The following is a 25,832-nucleotide window of genomic DNA, read 5'->3' as shown; positions in this document are numbered from 1 at the left end:
TGATCTACATCTGAATCTATATAATACAGTACCAGCTTGCGTGTGTTTGCGAGAGACCAGTGATATCGGTGCTCCCCCTAGTGTTAACTGTTGAACACTTCCAGAACTTATATTTAAAGATCTGCACAAAAGAAAGATGCACATACAAACCCACATTAAATGAAGTTTATGAAACAATTGCACGTATCTTTAGATTTTTTTTATATCAAAAGTATTAGACAATGTCCATGCGTTGTCTAGGTGATACGCAATGACATGTGATTATGAAACAACGAATCAGCAACCAGCAGCCTGTAAAGCGTGCTCTTCCAGATGACAGAAGTTTTACAGTTGGAATATTTTTATTTTATCGATCTTTCTCATCTTAATCTTTAATAGGTGGAACATTAATGTGAAGATTTATTTGATTTCTTAGTGCTTGACGCCATGGGTAAACCACCTAGTGGAATGTTGAGAGGATCCGTAACTGCTCTCGGAGAATACGATGAATGTCTCAGCATTGTTGCAGGACGTAAGGAGTCGCCACCTGCTAGAAAGGAAGAGGAAGTATTTCGTGGTCAATACTGCATGGTCGAAGTCCGTCCATCTAAAGGTATTCTAAATGCGTTGAAGGAATATCACTATGGCAACAGGTCCGCATCACACATTGCCAATACGAAAACGGTGAGTAAGATTCATGGGATTTCTCTATAGGCTGTAAAGCGCCTTTTGGATATTATAATATGCCACATCAAAGCTGATTATAAGCGATCTATAAATGATCTTTATTTCGTTTCAGTTTTTCAAATTTTTAAAATATGGCAGAGTCAATCCCAAGTATATAGTCTCCAGACTCGGAGTTTGCTTCCCTTCAACTTGTACCCTTAATGATATTGAACAGATTTTCAACTCAAGTAAGTATCACACTGTTAATAATTAACATATTTCTTTATTGTTGAAATTTACAAAAGTGATACCACTGAAATCAACCGTAATTGAAAGAGCGTATCTTTGATTGTTACAAAAATCACGTGAGCGATCATTGTTATAAAATTTTATGGAATGCTACTCATCTATCATTTGATTACATTTAATATGCTTTGTTTTAATACAGCTTTGAAATTTTTGGGAGGTCCTGTCAAGGTGGCTTATTGTGAAACTAAACAATCCGTAAAATTTACTCTAGAAGAAAAGATTATATTGTAAGTACTTCATTTTAAGATTTTCTTATTTTTTTTTCACATTTCTAGTCAACTTTCTGAACTACATAATATTCTCGATATTATTATGGATTTATAACAATTTAATTGTGCTTCCCTCCTTATTGTCTTTCGTTGTTCGGTTTATGGTACCAAAGATTGATTTAAAAGGGTGTAGTTGATTACCTACATCATTATCAATCAAATGTTGCATCACATCCTTCGTAATGAAAGCATGTTATTTCCTCTACAGTTTGGTTTTCATTTGTTATTTTAGTTATGCTGCAACTTATCCAGACTAGGTCTTGTAACCTCAATGCTCTCCCATATGCGGGTGGGAAGGAAGATATTTATCTTGCACGGCGATAATGCTCATCCTCATGAAGCGAAGCCTGTGGACCAAAAATGTATACATAGTTTGATCTTGTCAGGAAAAATCTTTAGACTTAGTACAATGCTAAATAGCTTAAATTTCTATTATCTCTTATATTGAGTCACAGAATTTGTCTGACACTCAAGGGTAACAATTTTCAGAATAATTGTTTACATATTTTGTCAAGGACAAATAAAGTGTTAGCCTGCAAATATTTAGCTTAAAATATGATAATCCCACATAAATAAATGCAAAAATAAGTCTTGCTACTTGTAGCAGCGATTCGGTCAAGTGTAACTCCTTGTTTTATTTTGACAATTACACACATGAATGCGAACGTGAAACGTTCGCTGACCTCCGACGAGTGTGACTCTGCTGTAAATAATAACAGTTATCCGTCACTTCCGACACACGAGAATTGCAAATAAGTAATTCTACTATATGGTAAAAATGATCTCGAAGTGGCCTTGTTCTGAACCTATTAACGGTTCAGCTACTTCCAAGTTGAAGAATTAGCTTTTAAAAAAAATAAAACTATTGTGGTAATATCGAATCGTAACTAAGTAAATTTTTTTTTGCGATAAAAAAAAAGGTGTTTCAAGTTAAGTCAGACCATATTTCATTGTCAGAAGGTGGGGGGGGGAGAGAGAGGATGCAAAAATTCTATCTGAACAGGTTAACATGAAATTGGTCACATATTTCTGAACGTTTAACAAAATCAATTACGTCTAGACCAGGGGTCGGGAACCTTTTTGAACCAAACAGCCATTCCACCAAAATATAATAATAATAATAATAATTAAAACAAAATATTGGCAGCCGCAACTTCAATTCGATTTTTCCTGGTGACTCAAAGTTGCAGTTCGTTCAAACTTAGGTAAATTTGTTTTTAATTCAGTACTTCCAGATATCAAATACCACTTTTATGTTTTTGGATATTAATTTTTTATATGTTCAATAAATGAAACAACATTAAGTTTGCAGGATCGATCGACCGTGAGATGCGCTGATTAATATACCCTTGGAGGGTAATGGATGGCAATGCTGTAGCCAATGAAGTTCTAACTGAGGCTCGGCTATTGCTGTTACCTTCCTGCCATGATCCGAGCTTTAATAGCTCAATAACACCTTATCCCTACACGGTCCTCTACAGATAATAGGGAAGATGAAAAGCATTCTTGCTTCGCCCGTTTAAGCCAGTCCTTTTAAGGACATATAACATTAAGTTTTTAATCAGAAAACATGCTGAAGTAAGTATAATATTTCAAAAATGTCGGAATTTGTATTGCAAAAAATATTAGTCCGAACAAAAATACAATATTATGTATTTTAATCGATATTTGATTGTTTTCATTTAAAATTCACTAATGAGACTTTTGATTTCGCATCTTCTCAGCCAATTTACTTAAATCTGAATTGTATGTCGTGCACTTTAATGATAATTCGGCTTTCAAACTTTCATCAGTCAATTTGTTCCAATACTTATTTTTAATGTAATTCATTGAAGAGAAAAATTGTTCGCAATTGTACGGAAAAGAGTCAAAACCTCAAAAGCAAGTCGCCTGGTATTTGAATAATTAGTTGAGAAAGAATTCCAACATTTAAATATAATTTCCTGTGGTGTTTCTTCCATAGTTTCCTCATTTTCTTCAATTTGTGCTACCATTTCCTGAAGTTTTTGTACCCAGATGCTTTTATTCTGAATTTCCAGAAGCTCCATTTGTAGTTCTGCAGTTGATATTCCGGGAAAAGCTTCAATATATATTAATTTTAAATTGCAATTTAACGGATGTAATATAAATTCCATCATCTCCTGATGTTTTTTAAAATCCTGAAATCTGCTTCTAAATTAATCTAAAATTACAGTAATCATTTCAGAGAATATTTTGCAATCAACTTTTTCTTGATTTAAATTCAATCTATTATTCTTTAAATTTTCCAAATATATGAATTATTCAGTAACATCTTCGAAAAACACTCTTAGTTTCTGTTCAAAGGTAAGGACTTCCTCTAGTAATTTAAGGTTGTGTTTCCCTTCCCTTGCAACTTCAAATTTAGCTTATTAAAATGTTCTGTCGTATCAAGCAAAAGACAAAAATTTTGTATCCATTCGGGATTACTGAGAAGTTCCAAATGATTTACGTTATACTTTTTAGTGGTTAAGAAAACTGTTACTTCTCTTAAGCACTGGAAAAAAAAAAACGTTTTAATGCTTTTCCTCTTGATAACCAACTTACAGATGTAAATGTCATTAAATCTTTATGTTGACTACCCAGTTCCTCTAAAAATGTGTCAAAATGTCTATGAATTCAACGCCTGAAATCGGATGAAATTGATCATGGGCACAACAACATCCATCACGCTTTTTAGTTGTGGTAATAATCCCAAAGAATTTGCAACTATAGCTTCTTGATGCAAATTGCAATGAAATGAAATAACTCCACGTGGAATACGAGTGGAGAATAATTTAACAAACCCTTAGTTTTCGCAATCATAGAAGGCGCGCCATCGGTTGCAATGCATACTATATTATTAATATTTATATTTTTATTCTGTAAACTTGTTAGAAGGTTTCTGAAATATCGTGACCTGTAGTCTGTCCTTTAAGTGTTAGCAGATCAAGACGTTCTTCTCGAATACCGGAAGATGTGATATATTTAACCATCACGAGCATCGTGCCATATCGGAAATATCATTTGATTCATCAACTGCAATAGATATAAAATCGGCAGAATTAATATCCATAATTGGCATATTTGAAACTTCTGCAGAAATTGTTACAATTTGTTCCTTGACAGTTATAGCCGAAAGAGATAAATCTTTACCTTTTTTACGTATCTCGTCCTTATTTTTCATATCCTTAAATAGAATTTCAGAGACATTACATATGCAATTTTTTTAGAAATTCACCAATAGCAAAAGGTGAATTTACGAGAAAAACAATTTTTTTTTCCTCGTAAATGTCGTTCGACATTAGTTGATTTGTTATTTTGAAGTCGTAGATGGCAAATTAAACATTGCGGATTTCAATTGACTTTTATAAATGCAAATTTCTCTATCTACATTTTATTGAATCCTTTTCTTTTTCTTGAACTCTTATTAGGAGGGTTATTATCACAAATTTACCTGTGATAATAAAATAAAAACACAAATTCAACATAATAACATAATAAAAATTAATTTGTGCATAACATTACCTGACAATAAATTAAACACCAGTTTAGTACCACAATAAATAAGTTAACTAACAGAATATTTATTTTGACAGTTAAAATCCGTATGTATCTAAAAACCGTGGTGTTTGACAGGACAGCTGATCAGTTAGTTCGAATTTTCGCCGTGGCGCTAGTTACCTTAAGCAGGATTAACATTTAGCGGTATTTCAAATGTAACGTAGTTGTCACCACGAACAGGCCGTATCAAAAAACAATATTTAGTTGTTTGTATTAATTATGTATCTTTTAATTCAATATAAAAGAGCCGCACTTTGTTCAGCCAAGAGCCGCCGGTTCCCGACCCCTGGTCTAGACTCAAATATTAACTCTGTAACATATAAACATTAAGCAGTACTAACCAATGAAATTAGCTTAGCAATTTCATTGTTTAGCTGACGTCATATCACGAGCTTATATTCTCCAATAATATGATTATTAAATTTTGTGAAATATTTTATTACGATTCACCAATGAAATTAGCTTGGCAATTTCATTGTTTAGTAGGTGTCATATCACGAGCTTATATTCTCCAATAATACGATTGCTAAATTTTGTGAAATATTTTATTACGATTCGTTCATTGGTTGGTTTAATCATATATTTAACACAGTTCTTGGAAAAGTCCAGAAGGTAAAGAAAAGCAAACGAATTAATTTTTATTTTATTTTATTTACTGGTTTCTTTCCATGCTTGACTGGTAACAACAAAAAATAAATTAAATTGTTTTTTTTTTTTTTCATTTTTCCCCCTTAGGATTAACCTTAAAAGGCCAGGGGAAAATAAACTATAAAATAAACATGGCAGTGAACTAATGCTGTGTAGCAATATTTATTATTATTATTAATCATCTTTGATTATAGATATTTTCATAAATTATTTTCCATTGAATAATAACCAACTGTAATAAATGACTGTATCATTATTATAGGACTGCTCTTGGTCTAGTTATTGGCTTAGTAGTCTTGGGAACAACAGCAGATATTGTTATACGAAGAAGGAATGCTACGTGGCAAGTAAAAGATATTAAAAAACAGAGTAAGTAAATATACAGTGAACATATCGTCACTATAAACAGAAGCTAAAATATAAGATAACATATTAAATAGACTTTAGCTCTAAAAGGCTGTGGGGTCGATCACACTATGACGTAGATATTTAAAAATGTTTTTAGATAGTAGATACATTTCGTCAACGTGTGTGAGACCATCACTGTATATATTGAAAACTTCAAATGGCTCGAAAAAGTTCCATGGTTGGTCCTATGAGCAGTTTTTCCCAAACAATCTATTCACAGTAGTAATGTAGAATAGGTTTTAGTGGTGCGTGGAGAGGATGTAAATAATAAAATAAAAAATAATACTAAATTTTTGGAAATAAAATTAAGTCTTCAAATAAAATGTAATATTTTTATTTTGCTTCAAATAATTTTAGTAATTAGCAAAGACTTAAATACACCCTTCACATATTTATATAACTTTTATATAGCTTCTATTCGGAGAGAGGTTGTTGCTGGCGAAATTCGTCAGATAATTTTTTTGGAAATCGGATTGTCATCTTAGACTGTGCCTGATTGAGTTTTATTTATATTTATTTTGTTTATTTATATTTATACAATGTTTTTCGGGAAACTCACATTGTACTGGCGCTAACACAGCTTGATTCCCACTGTCTCACCCCTCTGCATGAAACATTTTTCGGATGTTTTGGAAGGAATCAAAATCCAGCCAGCCTCAGTCGCTGACTACACACAAATGACAAAGCTAATGGACAACAAAAGTCTTCCTTACTATACATTTGCTTTACCAAATGAAAAGAATTTGAAGGTGGTACTTCGTAGTGTTATCCCCTGAAGAAATCAGTGGTGATGACCTTATGAGTCAGGGCCTGACCCCAGTCAAAGTGAGCAGGATGCTCAGGTCAGATAAACGGCCTATGGCACTGGTGCTGGTAGAGATTGACAAGACGCAGAAAAAGATATACGAAGTGACTGATATCTGTGGCCTCAGAATTTCTACTGAGCCGCAAAGGAAAAAGTCGTCAACTCGGCGATGCCAAAGGTTTGGCCATGCCCAAAAACTATGCAAGGCCAACTTCAGGTGTTTAAAATGGGCAAGGACCACTAGATCATCACATGCACCAAACCAAGATCCACGCCAGCTAAATGCTCCAACTGCGGAGGATCTCACCCTGCAAACTACAAGGGGGTACATTACACACCGAAAGAACCCCCAGCCAGCAAAAGCTGCCCTACCACCACCCCGCAGCGATACTCAAGACAGCCGTGCAGGTCGCTCCCCTCCGTCCAAATAATCTCCAATTCGACAACTAAGGAAAGAAAACAAACTGTAGCAGTGACCAAAACTTATGCCGAGGCCGCACGAGCTAAGTTATTCCATCCCATGAACAAATAAGCTGTAATCTAACGTCAGTACTAACTGCCTCACTAGCTACCATATTACAGGAATTCAGCATACCAATTCCTTCGCCATCCTCAACGAAAAGATTCCTGCAAGGCACCCATTCAATTCTGACAGCCCTCAATCATGAATAAAAAGAAATATAAGCCTAACTCCCTCATCGTGACTGCGTGGAACGCAAATGGACTGAGCAACAAAATCCTGGAACTGCAAGAGTTCACTCACAGATACAATCCTGATATAGTCTTAGTAAATGAAACACATCTCAGGCCAGCTAATAGCCCTAAATTACGGGGCTACGTGTTGTACAAAACAGATACACTCACCGCCAGTGGAGGAGGCACAGCCGTCATTAAAAACTATCTAAGCCACAACGTCCTGACCAATCCGAAAACCAAGAACCTACAGATAACAGGTATTGAAGTTCATACAAACAACGCTGGCACTATCAAAGTCTATGTTGCATACAGTCCACCCACCAGCATTCTATTACTGGTATCTAACTTTGACTCCATTCTCGACTCCACAGACTCCATCATTATGGCTGGAGACTTTAACGCCAATCAATGACAAAGGGCGTATTCTAAACGATTATTCAATGCGAAACGCTATTCTTATAGCCGGATCCACAGAGCCCACTCATCACAGCCCAGCTGGAAGCACAAAATGTACTCAACATCGCCATTCTCAGAAACATCAGATACCAATATCAACTAGAAACGCTAAACGAGTTGTCTTCTGATCACAACCCCATTCTGCTTGAGCTCGGTACACAAGAGCAATTATCTCCTCCGCACTCCTTTATATCTTGGGATAAGCTCTCCAGAACTCTTTCAGGTCTCATCGGTCCAGTACCTATTATTCACAATAAAGAGGAGAAAGACATAGCCGTAAACAACCTTACCAGACAAATCAAAAAAGCAATAGCATCAGTTACGCAAACCACAGTCTTTCACCCAAGCGGTCGGATTCCTGAGGAAATCATGGACCTAATAAGAGCAAAAAACAAAGCCAGGAAGAGCCCCGCAAGATAAAACAATTCTGAATAACTAAACGCCAACCCAAACCCTCAATACAGACCAAAAAATGAATTGCTCGCATAGACAAAGAAAAAGCCGAAGTTCTAATTGACAGCCTAGAAAATTGTGTAACCCCATAAGAGGGGTTACACAATGAAACCCCTCTTACGAAAATTTAAACATCAATCTTATCTACAAGATTCACTGCCCATCAAGCAGGTCTTAAGACAACAAAAGGATAATTCAGAACCTATCACACCCACTTCTCCAGTGGAAATTACAAATATCATAACCCAACTGAACAACAATAAGGCTCCAAATCCAGATCGAATCACAAACAGAATAATCAAACTACTCCCCAGAAAAGCCATTGTGCATCTAGTCAACAAAATCAATGCCATCCTCAGATTCAAGCATTTTCCCATAACTTAGAAGACGGAGGATATTACACCAATCAAAAAGATTGTAAAGAACCCTCAACTCCCCGAAAGCTGCAGACCTACCAGTCTTCTATCCAGCCTTGGAAAGGTTGCGGAAAAAGTCGTCCTAACAAGGCTTAATCAGCATCGGATAAATTAAGAATTATTCCGAATGAGCAGTTCGGATTCAGAGAAAACCATAGCACTCCATATAACAGATACACCGACTGGTCGAATATATGACAAAAGTTTCAACTGAAATCTCCACACAGCTGCGGTCTTCATAGATGCTGCGAAGGCTTTTGATAAGATGTGGCATCAGGGTCTTCTCCACAAACTCATCAAATTCAATATACCAATCAAGTTAATAAAAATAATTAACACATACCTCAAAGGCAGATACATGCAGGTCAAAACAAATGAAACTGTATCAACCAGATGCAGGATCCTGGCAAGTGTGCGGCAGGGATCACTTCTGGTCCCTCTGCTATTTTCCATCTACATAGCTGATAATCCTCAAAACCCAAGTTCAACAGTCGCTGCATTATATACAGATGATACTGCTTTACTAGCAAGATCTCTCAGTCCCCCAACTGGCAATCAGAAGACTCCAAAGCCGTGTTCATACACTGGAGAAGTGGCTGATGGACTGGAGGATCCAAGCAAACGCCCAAAAAAGTTAGCCATACTGTTTTTCAAAAAGAAGGTCCAAACCAAGGAGGACATACACCTATTAGGAGTTAAGATTCCATGGCAAACTGAAGTCAAATATCTCGGCGTGATGCTTGACAAAAAATTCAAATTCAGTAGTCATATAAAACACATAAGCTCGAAGACATCCAAAGTAATTGCGCAACTCTACCCCATGATCAACAGAAGAAGCAAACTGGATACTCGAAACCAACTACTCATATACAGGATGGTAATACGCCCACTCATCACTTTTGCATCTCCTGCATGGAAGCATACCTCGGACCCAAACATTCAAAAACTGCAGAGAATAAACAAATACCTGAGAATGATCCTGGATGCTCCAGGATTCATGAGAAACCTCCAGATTCACAGAGAAGTCAACCTTCCCTACATCTCATCCTTCCTCCATGACCTAGCAGAAAAGTTCTGCACCAAGACAAGCAATCATCCAAACCCGCTGATCAAGCTAGCTTCCAAACGGAATCAATAAAGAGGAGATAGAAAATTAACTACAATGAAGGCAGAATTCTACAGATAGAAAAGAATCAAGTCAATTCTATGCTCAGCTGAACACAGCTAATCTCAATGTCCTTCCAGGGCGAGCTTAAAGCTCAGTAACTCTCCACTCAAAGAACTCCCCCCCTCAGACAAAGGGGAATATGAAAAGCATTTATGCCTCACTCATCAAACCAGTAACGTTCTGCGTTGTAGGAGGCAAATTTCCGATGGCTTAATTTTCCTAATAAATAAATGTGTTACGAAATACATGAAACATCGTATGCAAATTAATTATTCCGTAACTTTATAACTATATATCCACAAAATAGTAACTCGAGCTATTAGGGGGATCCACAATTCATGTTTATACTCAGTGATAATTCCAATAAACTCTCTCGAGAATCTCCCATGTTCATAATCTCTCATTATAGGCGTTAGCTGATTTTTTTTTTTTTTTTTTTTTTTTTTTTTAGCGGTAGTTACTGAGGCCGGCTGAATACACACCGGTTGCACTTCATTTCGAGGCTCTCTTAAATCACCTGGGGGGAAGAATACCTCCATGCTGTTAATTAGGTTACTTTTACTTTCTTTGCCCTCCTGTGCGACAATGTAGGTCATCTCTTGTAACCTAACTCTACAAGCATTAACACACTTCTCTTTCTGACTTTCTCTATGTATATACAGTTTACACAAAGTCCGTGAGCATCCAACACTGACCCTGTTCTGTAGGCTCTTTATTTACACGTCTCTGAAGAGGAATCTTATTAGAATGGTCTTGTTTGGATTATTTTATAATAATCTTAAGGTTTATAAATAAACCCAGAGAAAAACAGCAAATAAATTTGCGAAATTATCTTTGATAAACAATTTAAAAATTTATTAACACACAAAACGAAAGTAAATCAAAATATTGTAAAATCTTACAGCTAACTGTTTGCATAATAATCTTTGATAAACAATTTAAAAATTTATTAACACACAAAACGAAAGTAAATCAAAATATTGTAAAATCTTACAGCTAACTGTTTGCATAATAATTTTCATGAATCAACTTGACACGATATCATTGTTGAAATTGAGAAGAAAGCCATTACCATGGCTATCAAACAATGGCATCACGTAGTTACTGAAATTGACAGCATTTGATTACTACGGTAACCGAAAAATGACATTTGTGGATTTCAGTAAGAGACATAATTTTATTTAGTGACGTCATAGCACTTAAAAAAAAAATGATCCAACCAAAATGATTTTGTTTTTCTGTTTTCAGATAAGCTAATCCAGATGGTTTTGTCGTTCTCCTTAATCATTAATATCCAGCATCTATTAAAAACAGAAGATGAGAGTACTGTTGGACCAATTCGTGGTATTCGGTTATTTTCAGTATTAGCATCGATCTACACTCATACATATGGCATTGGTCACCCAGCTCATATCTATAGATATAGTAAGTATATGTACATAAGTTAGATGGTCTCGGTTTATTAATTTTTAGAATACGCTGAACTTTTCGCTTTTCATAGTTATGTAGTATGAGGATGAACGTGTGGATGCATATGCAAAGAGTAATGCTGGATGCGTGATGTAAAGCAGCGTCTGTTTTCTTGAAGTTAGTGGGGCAAAAGTGTTAGGAAGGATTGAGATAATACTAGCTAAAATGTGGGTTAATGGGAGCTCTCAGTAGTAATTGGATTCCTTGAGGTGAAGATGTATTCGGAAAGGCTTTTGGCAATTATTTGTATTGCGTTTTTGCTTTTTTACTACTTCAGGTTGTAGGTTAAGAGGGCTTCTATGGGTTTTTAGTCGTGCCCAGTTCCATTTTGCACTAGGAATACATCTTATGTGCTGTATTTTCATTGTTTTCATTTCTTCCTCGTTGCATATGGCGATTGTGACGTCATCGGCACATTCCTGATACAAGTTTTGAATGTGAGGGGGGGGGGGGCGGAAATGCATAACACCACAGACGAAGTTATGCATTTCCGCCCCCCCCTCCCAAGAGTAGCTATTTCAATGGCTAGAGTATACAGTTGTCCTGAGATTGGACATCCCTGCTTATCCCTTGTGAGTAAAGTAATTGAATGAGCAAGTATGAGGGTTGTTTATTTTAAAAACAAAAAGTACTTCCCTGTATAGTTCAAAAGCTATTTCTATGGTCAAGATTGATTAATTCTGTGTTTAAGTATTTTCGACGCAGATTATCGTGTATTGATTTTCCTGATATGAGTGGGTTTGATTATGAGCAACAACGTTAGGCAGCGTGTGATACAGTCAACAAAACTCCATAAATTAAGACTAAAAGAATCAGATCTTTATTTTTTCTGCAAGATTTCATATGCCTTGGAACACACATCTGGCCTGCCTCCTGAAAACCCAGTTATAATCGACACTGCCTCTAGCGCACACGCACGCACGCACACACACACACACACACACACACACACACACACACACACACACACACACAAAGATTACTGGTATCTACACTACACCGTACACACCAGATAACAGTACCGCAAAGGCTGCCATCTGCAACTTTTACTTAAAACAGAAAGAACACAGGAAAAAGCCAACATCCATCTATCACTGAGTCCGAGCACCATCTCGAGCAAAATCCAGATGGTGCCCTATTCTCAACGAGAAGATAATATGGACTTTTTTAAGTAAATGAGAAACATCTCACAATTGTAATTTATTCTCTTAATGAGTGAGAAAAACATGTCCTTTCTCGCTTTTAATTTCACAGTTTTCACTTATATAACTGTTATCTGGTGTGTACGGTGTAGTGTAGATCCTTTTTATATAATTTTCATATGCATTCTGTAATAGTTTGATATTTCTCAAATGCGTAGAAAGGCTTATGTGTTCGTTGTACGTGTTGTTTAATTTTGACGGTATATATCAGAACACAGAATTATAAGTAAATAATTATTTATTGACTTATTGCTGATATGTCACCAGATAACAGTTATATAAGTGAAAACTGTGAAATTAAAAGCGAGAAAGGACATGTTTTTCTCACTCATTAAGAGAATAAATTACAATTGTGAGATGTTTCTCATTTACTTAAAAAAGTCCATATTATCTTCTCGTTGAGAATAGGGCACCATCTGGATTTTGCTCGAGATGGTGCTCGGACTCAGTGATAGATGGATGTTGGCTTTTTCCTGTGTTCTTTCTGTTTTAAGTAAAAGTTGCAGATGGCAGCCTTTGTTTAATTTTGACGGTATATATCAGAACACAGAATTATAAGTAAATAATTATTTATTGACTTATTGCTGATATGTCGCTGGTCTTATAACCAGCATCTTCAGAGCATAAAAACATAATATGTCACACTACGCGAGAATATAACAACATGGTGTAACGAAGGAACTGGTTTACAAAATTGTAGCAACCAAAGACTAAAGTCCTAATTAGGCACCTTCTATCTATAAAAAAAAAATATTGTACTAACAACACAAAGACTAAAATCCTAAAAAAACAGAGAGAAAGTAGACACTAGTTATGTCTTAAGATCACTGTCTCCCAAATCTTAAGCAAATTTATACAGCCATATTTGTTGACATTCGGAGGATGTTTTTAAGCCTTCTGTTGCTTCTAAGAACAATCTCTCTGACTTGTAAAAGCTTCTGTGCAGTACTTTTGTTTTCTTCCAGTTGATCCTGTGTGACGGTGTATCAAAGCATGGTCGCTAGGCCCGACTTGCCATAGTGATAGTGCCGGATGTATCTTTTATGTTCACTGATGCGGATGTTCACAATTCTTCCTGTTTGAAGAATTACTTCGTAGACTCCTGGATGTGATAAAGGAGGGATGCTGTCCTTGGGTGAACGGATGAGAGTTGCTAATTTGACACACGGTCTGAATAAGTGCGTAGTTGATGTTTATTGAGAATTCTAGATATCGTTTCCGATGTGCCTTTAATGTATGGGATGGTGGCTGTTTTATTGTAGTTCTCCGTGGTGCATAGTGGAAGGGGTTTCTTAGGAGCATTTAATATTTTGTTTATCTTATGGGGAGTATAGCCATTGGCCAAGAAGGTGTGGCGTAAGTGAGCCAGTTCAGTAGCATTGTTGTTAGAACATATTGCTCTCGTTCTGTGAGTTAGCGTTTTTAAGATACCATACTGTTGAGAAGGATGATGGTGTGACTGTTTGTATAAATATCTTCCTATATATGTGGTTTTCTAAAAACTGAGAATGACAATGAACCATCTGGAAGACGTGTGATTAGTGTATACAGGAAGGGTAGACGGTTATTAGCTTCCAGTTCCATTGTAAAGTGGATTTGGGAAGTTGGCTATTTAAATGCGCTAAGAATGTATCCAAGTGCCTTGGCCATGTGGCCAAATAGCAAGCACATCGTCAACATAGCGTAACCAAAGTGTTGGTTTGGCTACCGCACCATACTGTTGAGAAGGGTGATGGTGTGATAGTCAAAAACCGACACCAAAAAGTTTGAAAATCTTCAACAACGCAGTGCTACACAACCATCTCAATTTCAACAAGATCGCGTCGTTGTGAATTTATCATCGCTCAATTTAACCAAAGAAGCCATCAGTGTTTTAAGTCGAGGGCACAATTTTGACACCACTCCCAAGCAAGTTCCAAAACCCAAAATAATGGCATCCATTGAATGGGGAATATACGATCTGCCTCCAGCAATAGCCAATAACATACGTTTAGATGTGGCCAACATAGTAATCCAGTCTAAGCCTCCCAAAATAATATCCCTCATAAGGAAATTATTGCTCTAAAAGAGTTAATAATAACCAGATTATCATAACAAAAGCAGACAAAGGGAACGCAACCGTGGTGATGGACATAACAGAATATGAAAACAAAATGCACACACTTTTACAAGATCAGTCAACATACAAAATTATAGATCGCAATCCCACCAACACGCAAAAGAATAAGGTGCGTAAATTACTGAAAAAAAATCATTTCCTGGCCCAAAGAAACAGTAAACAAACTCAAGCCCTTCCACGTTAAAACGCCCAAGATATATGGAACATCAAAAATGCACAAACAAGGTACACCCTTATCCCCTATTGTAGATAGTATAAATAGTCCCAAATACAAACTGGCTAGACATTTAGCTAAGCTACTAGCCATTCTCATAAACAATTTTCCCTCCTTTGTCAAAATTTCTGCCCTAAAAAAGTATTTTAGAACACCATAGCTCAGACTTAATGGTGAGTTTTGATATCACCTCACTATTCACAAATGTACCACTAATTGAAACCCTTAATCTGCTAGTCACACTTTCCCCCTGATATATTTGAACTATTTCAATTCACAATACACGCAGGATATTTCACATGGAAAGGTAAAATATACAAACAATTAGATGGGACAGCTATGGGCTTCCCCCTTAGCCAACTTCTACATAGAACACCTGGAAAAACTAGCTATCAGTACAGCCACTCTCAAACCAACGCTTTCGCTACGCTATGTTGACGATGTGCTTGCTATTTGGCCACATGGCCCAGCTACATTGGATACATTCTTAGTGCATTTAAATAGCCAGCACGAAAAAATCCACTTTACAATGAAACTGGAAGCGAATAACTCTCTACCCTTCCTGGATACACTAATCGTACGTCTTCCAGATGGTTCCTTATCATTCTCAGGTTATAGAAAACCCATACACACATGGAGATATTTACACAAACAATCAAACCATCACCCTTCTCAACAGTATGGCATTTTAAAAACGCTAATCCACAGAGCGAGAGCAATCTGTTCCAATGACAATGCTCTTGCTGCTGAACTGGCTCACTTATGTCACACCTTCTTGGCCAATGGCTATAATCCCCCATAAGATAACCAAAATACTAAACATTCCTAATAAACCCCTCCCACTATCCACCACGGAGAACTACAACAAAACAGCCACCATCCCATACATTAAAGGCACATCGGAAATGATATCTAGAATTCTCAATAAACATCAACTACGCACTGTATTCAGACAGTGTGTCAAATTAGCAACTCTCATGCATTCACCCAAGGACAGCATCCCTCTTTTATCACATCCAGGAGTCTACGAAGTACCCTGCTCGTGTAATCAAGCCTACTACGGTCAAACAGGACGAACTGTGGACATCCGCATCAGGGAACATAAAAGATACATCCGGCACTATCATTATGGCAAGTCGGACCTATCAGACCATGCTCTGGATACCCCTGCACACAGAAGCAACTGGAAGAAAACAAAAGTATTGCACAGAAGCTTTTACAAGACAGAGAGATTGCTCTTAGAAGCAACAGAAGTATTAAAAACATACTCCGAATCTCAACAAATATGGCTGTATAAATTTGCCTAAGATTTGGGAGACAGTGATCTTAAGACATAACTAGTACTTGCGTTCTCTCTCTGTTTTTTAGGACATTAGTCTTTGTGTTGGTGGTACAATTTTATTAAACTAGCCCCTTTGTTACAACATGTTGTTATAGTCTCGCGTACTGTGACAAACTGGATTTTTGTGCTCTGAAGATGCTGGTTATAACACCAGCGAAATATCAGCAATAAGTCAATAAATAATTAATTACTTTTATAATTCTGTGTTCTGATATATACCGTCAAAATTAAACAACAGTTTGATATTCTAGTTTTTTCAAATATACGTTTTTATACCAAAAATTGCAACAAAACTGTTAATTTATTTAAATTAGATTATATGCATTTTACTTTGTGAAACCTATTCCATTTATTTCTTTATAAACTGTTTTACTTCTATTTATTTTAACAAAACACAAAAAGATTTTAATGTTTTATCTGTATATAAACGTAATCACGAGGACAAGTATGCATTAAAGTTGTTTAGTGTCGCCATCTATTGTTCATTGTAGTAATTTGGACTAAACGATCGATGGTAATTTTAATTTCCCCGTCTCTCTTATCTCGAGTGAATTTTATTTTATTTGTACTTTTTATTTATTTGCAGGCAGTGGCTTTAATTTTGTTGATTTTACAAAGCATATTACATTCAGCACTGTGGCTAATCCTTCTGTTGGTATTGACACCTTTTTCTTTATTGGGTAAGACCATCTAATTATTATTATTATTTTGGATTAAACGTATACATTTTATCATATGGTGTATGCATGAGAAAAAGAGGAGAGAGATTTATTTATCTGATTTAAATTCCAGGGGTTTCCATTCTATATATAGCCGATGGGCGAAGGATATAAAACCTTCCATTTATTCCTACATTCCCAAATTTCTTCTCCTTCAATATTTAAGGTAAGTAAAATCTCTTATAGAATTAATGTACTTTACTATAAGAGGTATGAAAATTAAATTTTAAAAAAATTCTACCTATTTCTGAATTATTTTTTAAAAAATAAATATTTTTATTCACAGGTTTGTCTTTGCTCAGCTAGTAATTATTGGCATTTTTCTTCTTACCCCTCTCATTGGAAACGGACCATTTTGGAAAACATTTGCCGAACCGCAACTTGAAAACTGTAGGCAAAGATGGTGGACAAATATCGCTCTCATTCACAACTTTTGGCACATTTATGATGATGTAAGTGTGAAGGTAGCGCCATCTATGTTTGACTAAATATACTTTCGGAAAAATACTTTTAAATCCTGATATATTATTTACTTACAAGATTACCAAATGTTCTCTAAATTTTGCTGAATTTTTTTTTAATTTATTAACAATTTTAAGGTAAATAAATACTCACTGTCTTTTACTATTTCATTTTTCTAGTGTCTCTATCACACATGGTTCTTAGCCACTCTAATGCAAATGTATCTAGTCACAGTAGTTATACTTTTTCAGTTGAGCAGGTTAGTATATCTTAAAGCTTGTACTTATAGCTTTAAAATTTAAATTCACATTTAGTTTGAAATAATCTTCAATGTAACAAGTGATAGAAAGAATGGCCCGTTAGAGCAGCTTGCTAATAACGCGAAGGTTCGATCCCCCCCCCCCACACACACAGGTCAATGCTGTTTTGTTGTTGTTGTTTTTGCCAGCCTGGCTGGCCGAGTGGTTAGTGTATCTGCTATCCAGCCAAAAGGTTGCGGGGTCGAATCCCACCGTGGGCATAGATCTTTGTGATTGTCTGTGGAAATGCTAGTGGTCGTGGTCGGCAGTAGATGGTGTTGGCGTAGTTAGTGGATTGAGTACTGGAGACAGAGTTGTACAGCAGGTTTGATTGGCCAAACTATTGTGACTGGTGGCGCCATCTAGTTTAATGCATATGAAATAAGAAGAAATATTTACAAATTCGAAAAAACGGCCTACATTTTTCCGAAACTCTTGATCAGCAGTGTTCTTTAGATGTTCATTATAGATAATTAAATAGTGAAAACAAATTGTTTAACTAGATTTTGCACAATATTAAAATATGGTTATGATTTGTATCCAGTGCATGCAATGTGCTGTCACAGCCAATTTTTAGGATGTTTATTATGTCTAGCAAAAAAAAAAAAAAAACTCTTGTCCAAAATTGTTTGTAACAAAAAGTAGTTTATTTTATTTATTTATTTATTTTGGGAGCTAACCATCTGTAACTAACATATGCTCATAAGTGTGTGATCGACTTTTTTTTTTTTTTTTTTTTTTTGCTTTAAGCAAAGATAGCCTCAGCTCACAGGCTAATGTTTATCCGCTCTCCAATAAATAGGCGACAAATTCAAATCCCAATGTGGACGTAGATGTTTGTGAATGTCTTTAAGTTGGAGTTGAATTGTATCGTCTGGTGTGAGGCCATTGCGAGCTTAAGGTGCCTTCAGAAAGCCTTCAAATATTTGTCTGTAGAGAAAGGTTTATAGATTAGGTTAAAAAAATTATAAAAGAAAATTAATAAAATAGAAAAAACAAACCTAGCTTATCTGCGGTATTAATGCACTATGAATATACAACCTTTTCTGGTTTAAAGTATATAAAAAGCTGCTGCCCTTAGATGTGGGCAAAAGGAAGAATCTGCCTGTGCCCCAACTTTAGAGGTCCTTCATACCATAAATACAAGAATAAATTTATCAAATAAGTATAAATGTATTAAATAAGAGTAAAAATGACATTTCAGAACCATTTTTATGGCATAAATAAATAAAATAGTCTCTGTAGTAGTCATCTTACACTGATGAAAGGTCTAAATTCAAGTTCAATCACTGATTATTCGTTTCCAAGTTAGTCAGCCTGTGTCTCAGGTAAGCGAGTTTTATCCCCAATACTAGCGTTTTTCATTCCGTAAACTCAAGAAAATTGACCGTAAAATCCACACTGTTTTAGATAATAACATATCTAGGAACATGGCAGCATGTAAAGAAAGTAATGATGGCAGCACTTGTCAGCCGTCTTTTCTCCAGATGCCATTATAATTAGTGATGGTCTTGAGCATGCCAATCTCTGATTGGCTAGCGATGAAAACTCACTATCTCTGCAGTCTCTAAATGTTAGACATGGTTAAACACTTTAGACTATTCCCTATATATAGAGGAATAAACGGATTACTATTATTATATAATAATTTATGAATTATGTGTGTCTTTATTACTCATCCAAACATCGTGGTCCAACAACAGAACATCCAGACATGCGCAATAATAATTAAATTCCGCCATCTTTGATATTTTGTTCGACTTTGAATCGTATATAAACCAGTTTTAATGTTTTAAACATATTTTTCGATTTTTTTGGTTAAGAAGGTATATTTATAAAGATCTGAGGATAAGACATATTTCATTTAACAGTTTGTTAGCTTGATTTATAACTTTTAAATATTTGAACATATATTATGTCCATTTGTACTCTTTCCCCGAGCCTACAAACGCTAAGGAAGAGCTTATGTGTAAGAGTGCATGCACTTGTATGTGACATTTTTCCGCCTATATGAATATTTGATCATGCAAAATTGAACTTTTCAGTCTTGAACAAATCTTCATTGGTATCGTCATGCATGCAGTGGTTCATATAATGAAGAAGAAAAACTATCAATTTGTACTGTTTCATTTAAACCTGTTGTCAATAATATAATCAACTAAAGAATGAATGAATGATTGAAAGATGATTCTCCTATTTCAGTTCGATAAATTTTAACTAAAAGCCCATTGTTTATAATAATGTTATAAATAGATCTGCTAACCGCTTTCTTTGATTTAATAAATTCTTTCTCAATTTCTTCAGTCTGTTCTAATAAAAAAATTGTTGCATAATTATTTTGTTGACTTCCATAGCTGCTCCTTTATACATATTTCCAGAGTTTTGCCATATTCACTAAAAATCTTGCCTGGATAACTAAAATGTTTTACTTATTCGATAGCATTCAGAATGAAGCTGAATTTTTTCATGTTTGTTCCTGCTTATTTTCATAGTTTTGGTCTTTTATACTGCTGATTTTCAATCCAAACTTGTTAAAGCTGTTATGCAATTTAGTTAAAGAATCCTAGAGACTTGCATTAGATGTGTTTAGGAGTACAATATCATCTGCATAAAGCAAAGAGCTAAGTTTCACATTTCCAATTCTAATATTAGGCCTAATGCCACTTTCTTTCATAAATGAATCCATGCAGGTGAGGAATAAGAGTGGAGATAATGTGAATCCTTGTCTTACCCCTGGTTTTACATCATCTTCCTGTACTTCCTTCAGTTTCAACTGCTGCATGCTCTGTAAATTTTGAAAAGCTTTTCTGTGGGCACCTTGTCATATGTCTTTTCCAGATCTACCAAACTCAAATAGAGATCTTTGTTATATTCCCATGATTTCTCGACTATTTGTCGTAAAGTGAAGATCTGATCCTGACAGCCTCTATTTGGCCGGAATCCAGCTTGTTCTTCACCAAGCTTCCCTTCCAGAATTCTTCTCAACCGTTTCTCAGGTATACTTGCATAAATCTTACCAGGAACATTCATTAGGGAAATGACTCTGTAATTCTCACATTCAGTTTTATTTCCCTTTTTATATATGGGTACTATGAGAGCTCTACTCCAATCATTGGGAATTCGTCACTCTGTCCAGGCCTTCTGAACTATGCATTGCAGCCACTGTAAGACTTTTATACCACCACACTTCAGCATTTCTGGTCAAATATCATCTACCCCAGCTGCCTTCCCACATTTTAGTGTTTGACTGTTTTTTCTACTTCAATTTATACTCCTCTTGCATTCCTCTTGAAAATTTTGAAAACAAAATTTTCAAGAGGTTCATTTAACAGTAATTCAAAGTAACTGTTCCAGACATTTAGAATATCCTTATCTTTAGTGTCACCTTTAACATCCTTGATCCCTTTTAGAGTATTCTTTACTCCATTTCTAAGTTTTTTTCTGTAATCTCCAGAACATTTTGTCACCTTCCTGATATTTATTTTCTATACTCTTACCAAAGTCTTCCCATGACTTTTATTTAGCTACTTTTACACATAGCTTAGCTCTCTTACATTCTTCTCTGTATTCTTTTATGGTATCTGCCGACTTATTTGATAGGAATTTTGATATGCTTTCTTCTTTTCCAGAACTGCTTCCTTAACTTCTTGTGTCCACCATGGTGTTCTTGTTTTTCTATCCTTCCAGACAACTTCACCACATACCTCCCTAGTTGAATCAATGTCTCCTCTGAAGAAGACATTGATTCAACTAGGGAGCTATGTGGTGAAGTTGTCTGGAAGGATAGAAAAACAAGAACACCATGGTGGACACAAGAATGATGCTTTTCCTGTTTCTTGGGTCTTCTCTCCATATAAACTTGTGCACAACTTTATGTTGAAACATGGTGTTAGTAATGACTAGTCCATGTCCTGAGCAAAATATACGTGTCCAGTCCAGTAAATACTTACCATTATTATTAGTTCTGCCTTTTGTTATAAATGTTCCCAAAATGTTTCTATATGCTTGGTGGGATTCGTTTCCTACTCAGATTTCTAACAAGAACCACTTTTTCCATTTATTTTGTCAGTTGCTTGTTCTAATGACAAAAAGTTCTTCCTTAGAAGAAGCTTCTGTGGGGGACCGTATGCACAAATAAGTTTCCTTGTCCATTTCCCCATTTTGAAGTTTGCCCACCTAACTCTACTTGAAACTACCTTCCAATCAATACGTTAATCTTCGTATCTGGTGGTAAATACTGTCGCTACTTCTTCCTTTCGTTGTATATTATATTTCTTATGTATTTCCTTTCAATTATACCCACATAGTACCTTTCCTATTCTTCTTCAAGTTCGATTTCCTTTCCATTAATACTCCTTATATTGATGGTCCCTATTTTCAGTTCTGACTTTGGGTTTATTTACATGAAAACATGCAATTCAGAATTAAATATACAGACATTGTAATTACTTAATACTAAATTTGCTTATTTCATTGATAATGAATGTAATTCTAGTTTGGTAATTGTACTTATTTCTATTTCTACTGAAAAATTGACGTAGCAAGCCCCTCTTTGTTATGTTTTGGTTAAGGATATTGATTTATCATACATCATACACCTCAGACTTTCATAGCTTAACTTAAAATTACAAATATACGAAATAACTAACAACTTTTTGTAATTGTTACTTAGGATAATATCCGTATCTGTTTTTTCATATAATATCCATATCCATATCAAAAGAAGGTAGATTTTACTTATTTTCAAAATTAAATTAGAATCTCAGCCATTTAAAAAACTTTTTTAATATTTTTTCCTTCTTTTTTATTGCTATATTTTTATTTGAGAAATATGTTTAAATGTTACAAGAAATCTTAAAATAAATTAAATTAATAATAGTGTTTTATTTACAGTAACTTTAACCCTAGCAAATAAATAACATGTTTATAATTTTAATCTTAAACTCTATTTATTAATTAAATTAGAATATCAACAATTTTATTTTGTTTATTGTAAATGATATAAGCGTGTATATTTGTATAAAAACAAAAGAGAGGTGATTTACTTCCTTATAAAAATTAACCCCAGCAAAAGAGGTTTTATCTCTATATATATCATTAAATGCAATATTGATTGTATTTTGACGCGGTGGGGGAGAAACGTAAGTTGTTGACGCGCATGCGTAGTATACACAGATTAATTTGTTCAAATATTGTATTGTACCGACGTTGTATAAATAATTATGATTTTTAAGAGCTAAACAATTTTGTAACCAACATTGTAATAAATGGAAATGATTACATTGATTATAATGCTGAATAGTTAAATAATAAATAATTAAAAAACATTTAATTATGCCATAACGTAACCTAATGATCAAATAATCATCTGAATAATATTTAATATAATCAAAAAAAATATATTAAATATTTTTATGTATAAAAAATGCTTTTTATATTTTAAACTATATGTTGGCAATGCTAGTTATATAAATTCATTTTCAGGTCTCAAACGGCAGGAGTTATACTAGCTGTCCTGGCTATTTTAGGAGGGGCCATTGCAACCGGAGTAGTAACTGTGGTGAATGGCTTCCCTCCCACCCTAGTCACATATCTCTATGATTACAGGTAAGGGTAGTTTTAACAATATCACAGTTTTCTTCAAAACAAATTTTCCGATTTTCCATTACTTTATGACTTCTAATGTGAATATTATACGAATTCGTTTATTTTTATTTATTTTTTTCTCAAGAACTGCATCTAGTATGTGGAATATTCTATACGCTCAAGTTTATAACCATATTGGTCCGTTTTGTATCGGCATGCTAACAGCCTATCTGTTGACATGTCGACCAAAAATGAAGATTAATCAGGTAAGCATACTTTAAAAATACTTTAAAGATGAGCAAAAAATTTTAATAGGTACTCATTTATTTCAAATTTGATAAATTATTAAATAATATTAAATAATTAATTATTAAATATAAAAGTATAAATATGTTTAAATTTTAAAATAAAATAGTGGGCAGAACGCAGAACGATACTGACTTGATGGGTGAAGCATAAATGCTTTTCGTATTCCACTCCATCTGAAAAGGAAAGTTCTTTGGGTGGAGAATGATTGAGCTTTAAGCTCGTCCTGAAAGGGCAGTGAGATTAATTGTGTTCAACTGAGCATAGAATGACGTGGGTCTCTTGTATTTGCAGAAATCTGCTTCATTATAGTCTGAAGCTTGCTTGATCAGTGGGTTCGGATGATTGTCTTGGTGAAGAACTTTTTAGCTAGGTCGTGAAGGAAAAAATAATGGGATTCGCATAAATGTCTTTTATATATAATATATGCTTGTAAAAAATAGCTGTTTTTTTATTTAATTAAATAAATTAAAAATAAACAAGATTTAATTTTTTAAAAAAAATTTGCTTTAATTTTTTTATAGTTGCAATCTATCTTTTAAAGTATTTCATTTTTTACCTTAGGGAATTCTTACAATAGGTTGGTTGTTTGCGGGAGGGACACTGTTAGCAGTAGTCTATGGCCTCTACGAATACCACGATGGCCATGCAATGCATGAAACAATAGCCGCTATTTACGCAGCCGCTCATAGAACAGCTTGGGCCTTGGCAATTGCATGGATTGTAGTTGCCTGTACAACAGGAAATGGAGGTAAGTGAATGTAATGGAATAATGAAAAATACGGTTAACGAACAGACGAAGTTATATCTACGATTACGAATATTAATTCTTATTTAGTATTATAATTTACAATTATATTTTCATTTGTTATAACAGTATAATTTATTATCATTATTAGGAATTATTAATAGATTACTGTCTTGGAAAGGATTTATTCCATTTGACAAAATGTGCTATTTTGCGTATCTCCTTCACATTCCTGTAATGTTTTTCTATGGAGGAATTTTACGAGAACGACTTTACATGGGAATTTATGAGCAGGTTTGTTTCTTTTCTCTCATATACTCTTAATAGGCTACCCGTTCTATATATAAAACTAAAATTAATAAAACTTAATAATTTAACGTAATGTATCTATTAAAATTATTTCGTTTTAAGTTATTTAAATGAATTTTATTTTTCCAAATTATTATTTCAGTAATATATACAAAAAAGGGTCTTGTAGATCACTTATTTTAATTAAAAATAAATAAATAAATGTGATTTCATATAACTCAGTTATTTAGGATTTTGTTTAATTAATTTACTTTTATACTTATTATTATTATTATTGAATTTATCTCAAGAAACCTATTTTTTTCTTGCATCAATCGAGTATAAGTAAAAACAAAATGGCGATCGAAAACTGACAACTATCTCAAGATCAAAAAAGCCCAAGGTCGGGATGGCATCACTAACCAAGTCATCAAGGCACTACCACGCAAAGCCATAGCACATCTGGCAAACATTATAAACTCCATCCTCAAATGGCAGCACTTCCCCCAGTCATGGAAAATAGCTGACATCATCCCAATTCACAAACCAGGCAAAGACCCACACCTACCTGAAAATTACCGTCCCATCAGCCTGCTATCCAATTTAGGGAAAATAGCTGAGAAAATCATCCTCATCAGACTCCAAGATCATGTCAACCAATTAAATATCATTCCAGAAGAACAATTCGGCTTCCGTCAAAATCACAGCATCACCCATCAAATCCATAGACTGGTAGAATACATCACCACAGGATTCAATTGGAATCAACACACTGGAGCTGTCTTCCTAGACATCTCAAAGGCCTTCGATAAGATCTGGCACCAAGGCCTCCTCTAAAAACTTATCATCGCTAACCTTCCACTAAACATGATACACCTGATCAAATCATACCTTTCCAACAGGAGGATGCAAGTCAAAATCAATGAAACAGTCTCAACCCAACGGAAAATCCTCGCTGGAGTTCCTCAAGGATCACTGCTAGCCCCGATCCTGTTCATCATCTATATGGCAGACATCCCTCAAAATGCTCTCACATCCGCCATCGCCCTTTATGCTGATGACACGGCTATTCTAGCCAGATCTCGTCAACCACTTCTCGTCACCAAAAAACTACAAGACACCATCCTGAATCTAGAATTTGGAAAAATGGTTTAAAGACTGGCGACTACAATTAAACCCCCAGAAAAGTACAACGATACTCTTCACAAGAAGACGAGCATCCCCCAAAGGAGACATCACCCTG

The 25,832-nt window shown here is 34.9% G+C and overlaps 1 protein-coding gene across 1 annotated transcript; it reads left to right on the top strand.

Moving 5' to 3' along the window:
- Positions 1–426: 426 nt before the first annotated feature.
- LOC150098725 (nose resistant to fluoxetine protein 6-like) lies at positions 427–24,435 on the top strand. The gene is made up of 11 exons (XM_090405738.1): positions 427–663; positions 779–893; positions 1,094–1,181; positions 5,695–5,801; positions 16,768–16,861; positions 17,187–17,352; positions 17,542–17,621; positions 23,146–23,268; positions 23,393–23,513; positions 24,118–24,304; positions 24,431–24,435. Exons 1-11 carry the CDS (start codon positions 427–429, stop codon positions 24,433–24,435), a joined length of 1,323 nt encoding a protein of 440 aa, XP_090261864.1.
- Positions 24,436–25,832: the final 1,397 nt, after the last annotated feature.

The sequence above is a fragment of the Typopeltis vanoorti genome, chromosome 15 (assembly GCF_054136105.1).
Source record: "Typopeltis vanoorti isolate ZY-2024b chromosome 15, IOZ_Tvanoo_1.0, whole genome shotgun sequence".
NCBI classification, from domain to species: domain Eukaryota; kingdom Metazoa; phylum Arthropoda; class Arachnida; order Uropygi; family Thelyphonidae; genus Typopeltis; species Typopeltis vanoorti.
Note: the sequence above shows the minus strand (reverse complement) of the source record. Positions and strands in the feature narration are given on the sequence as shown.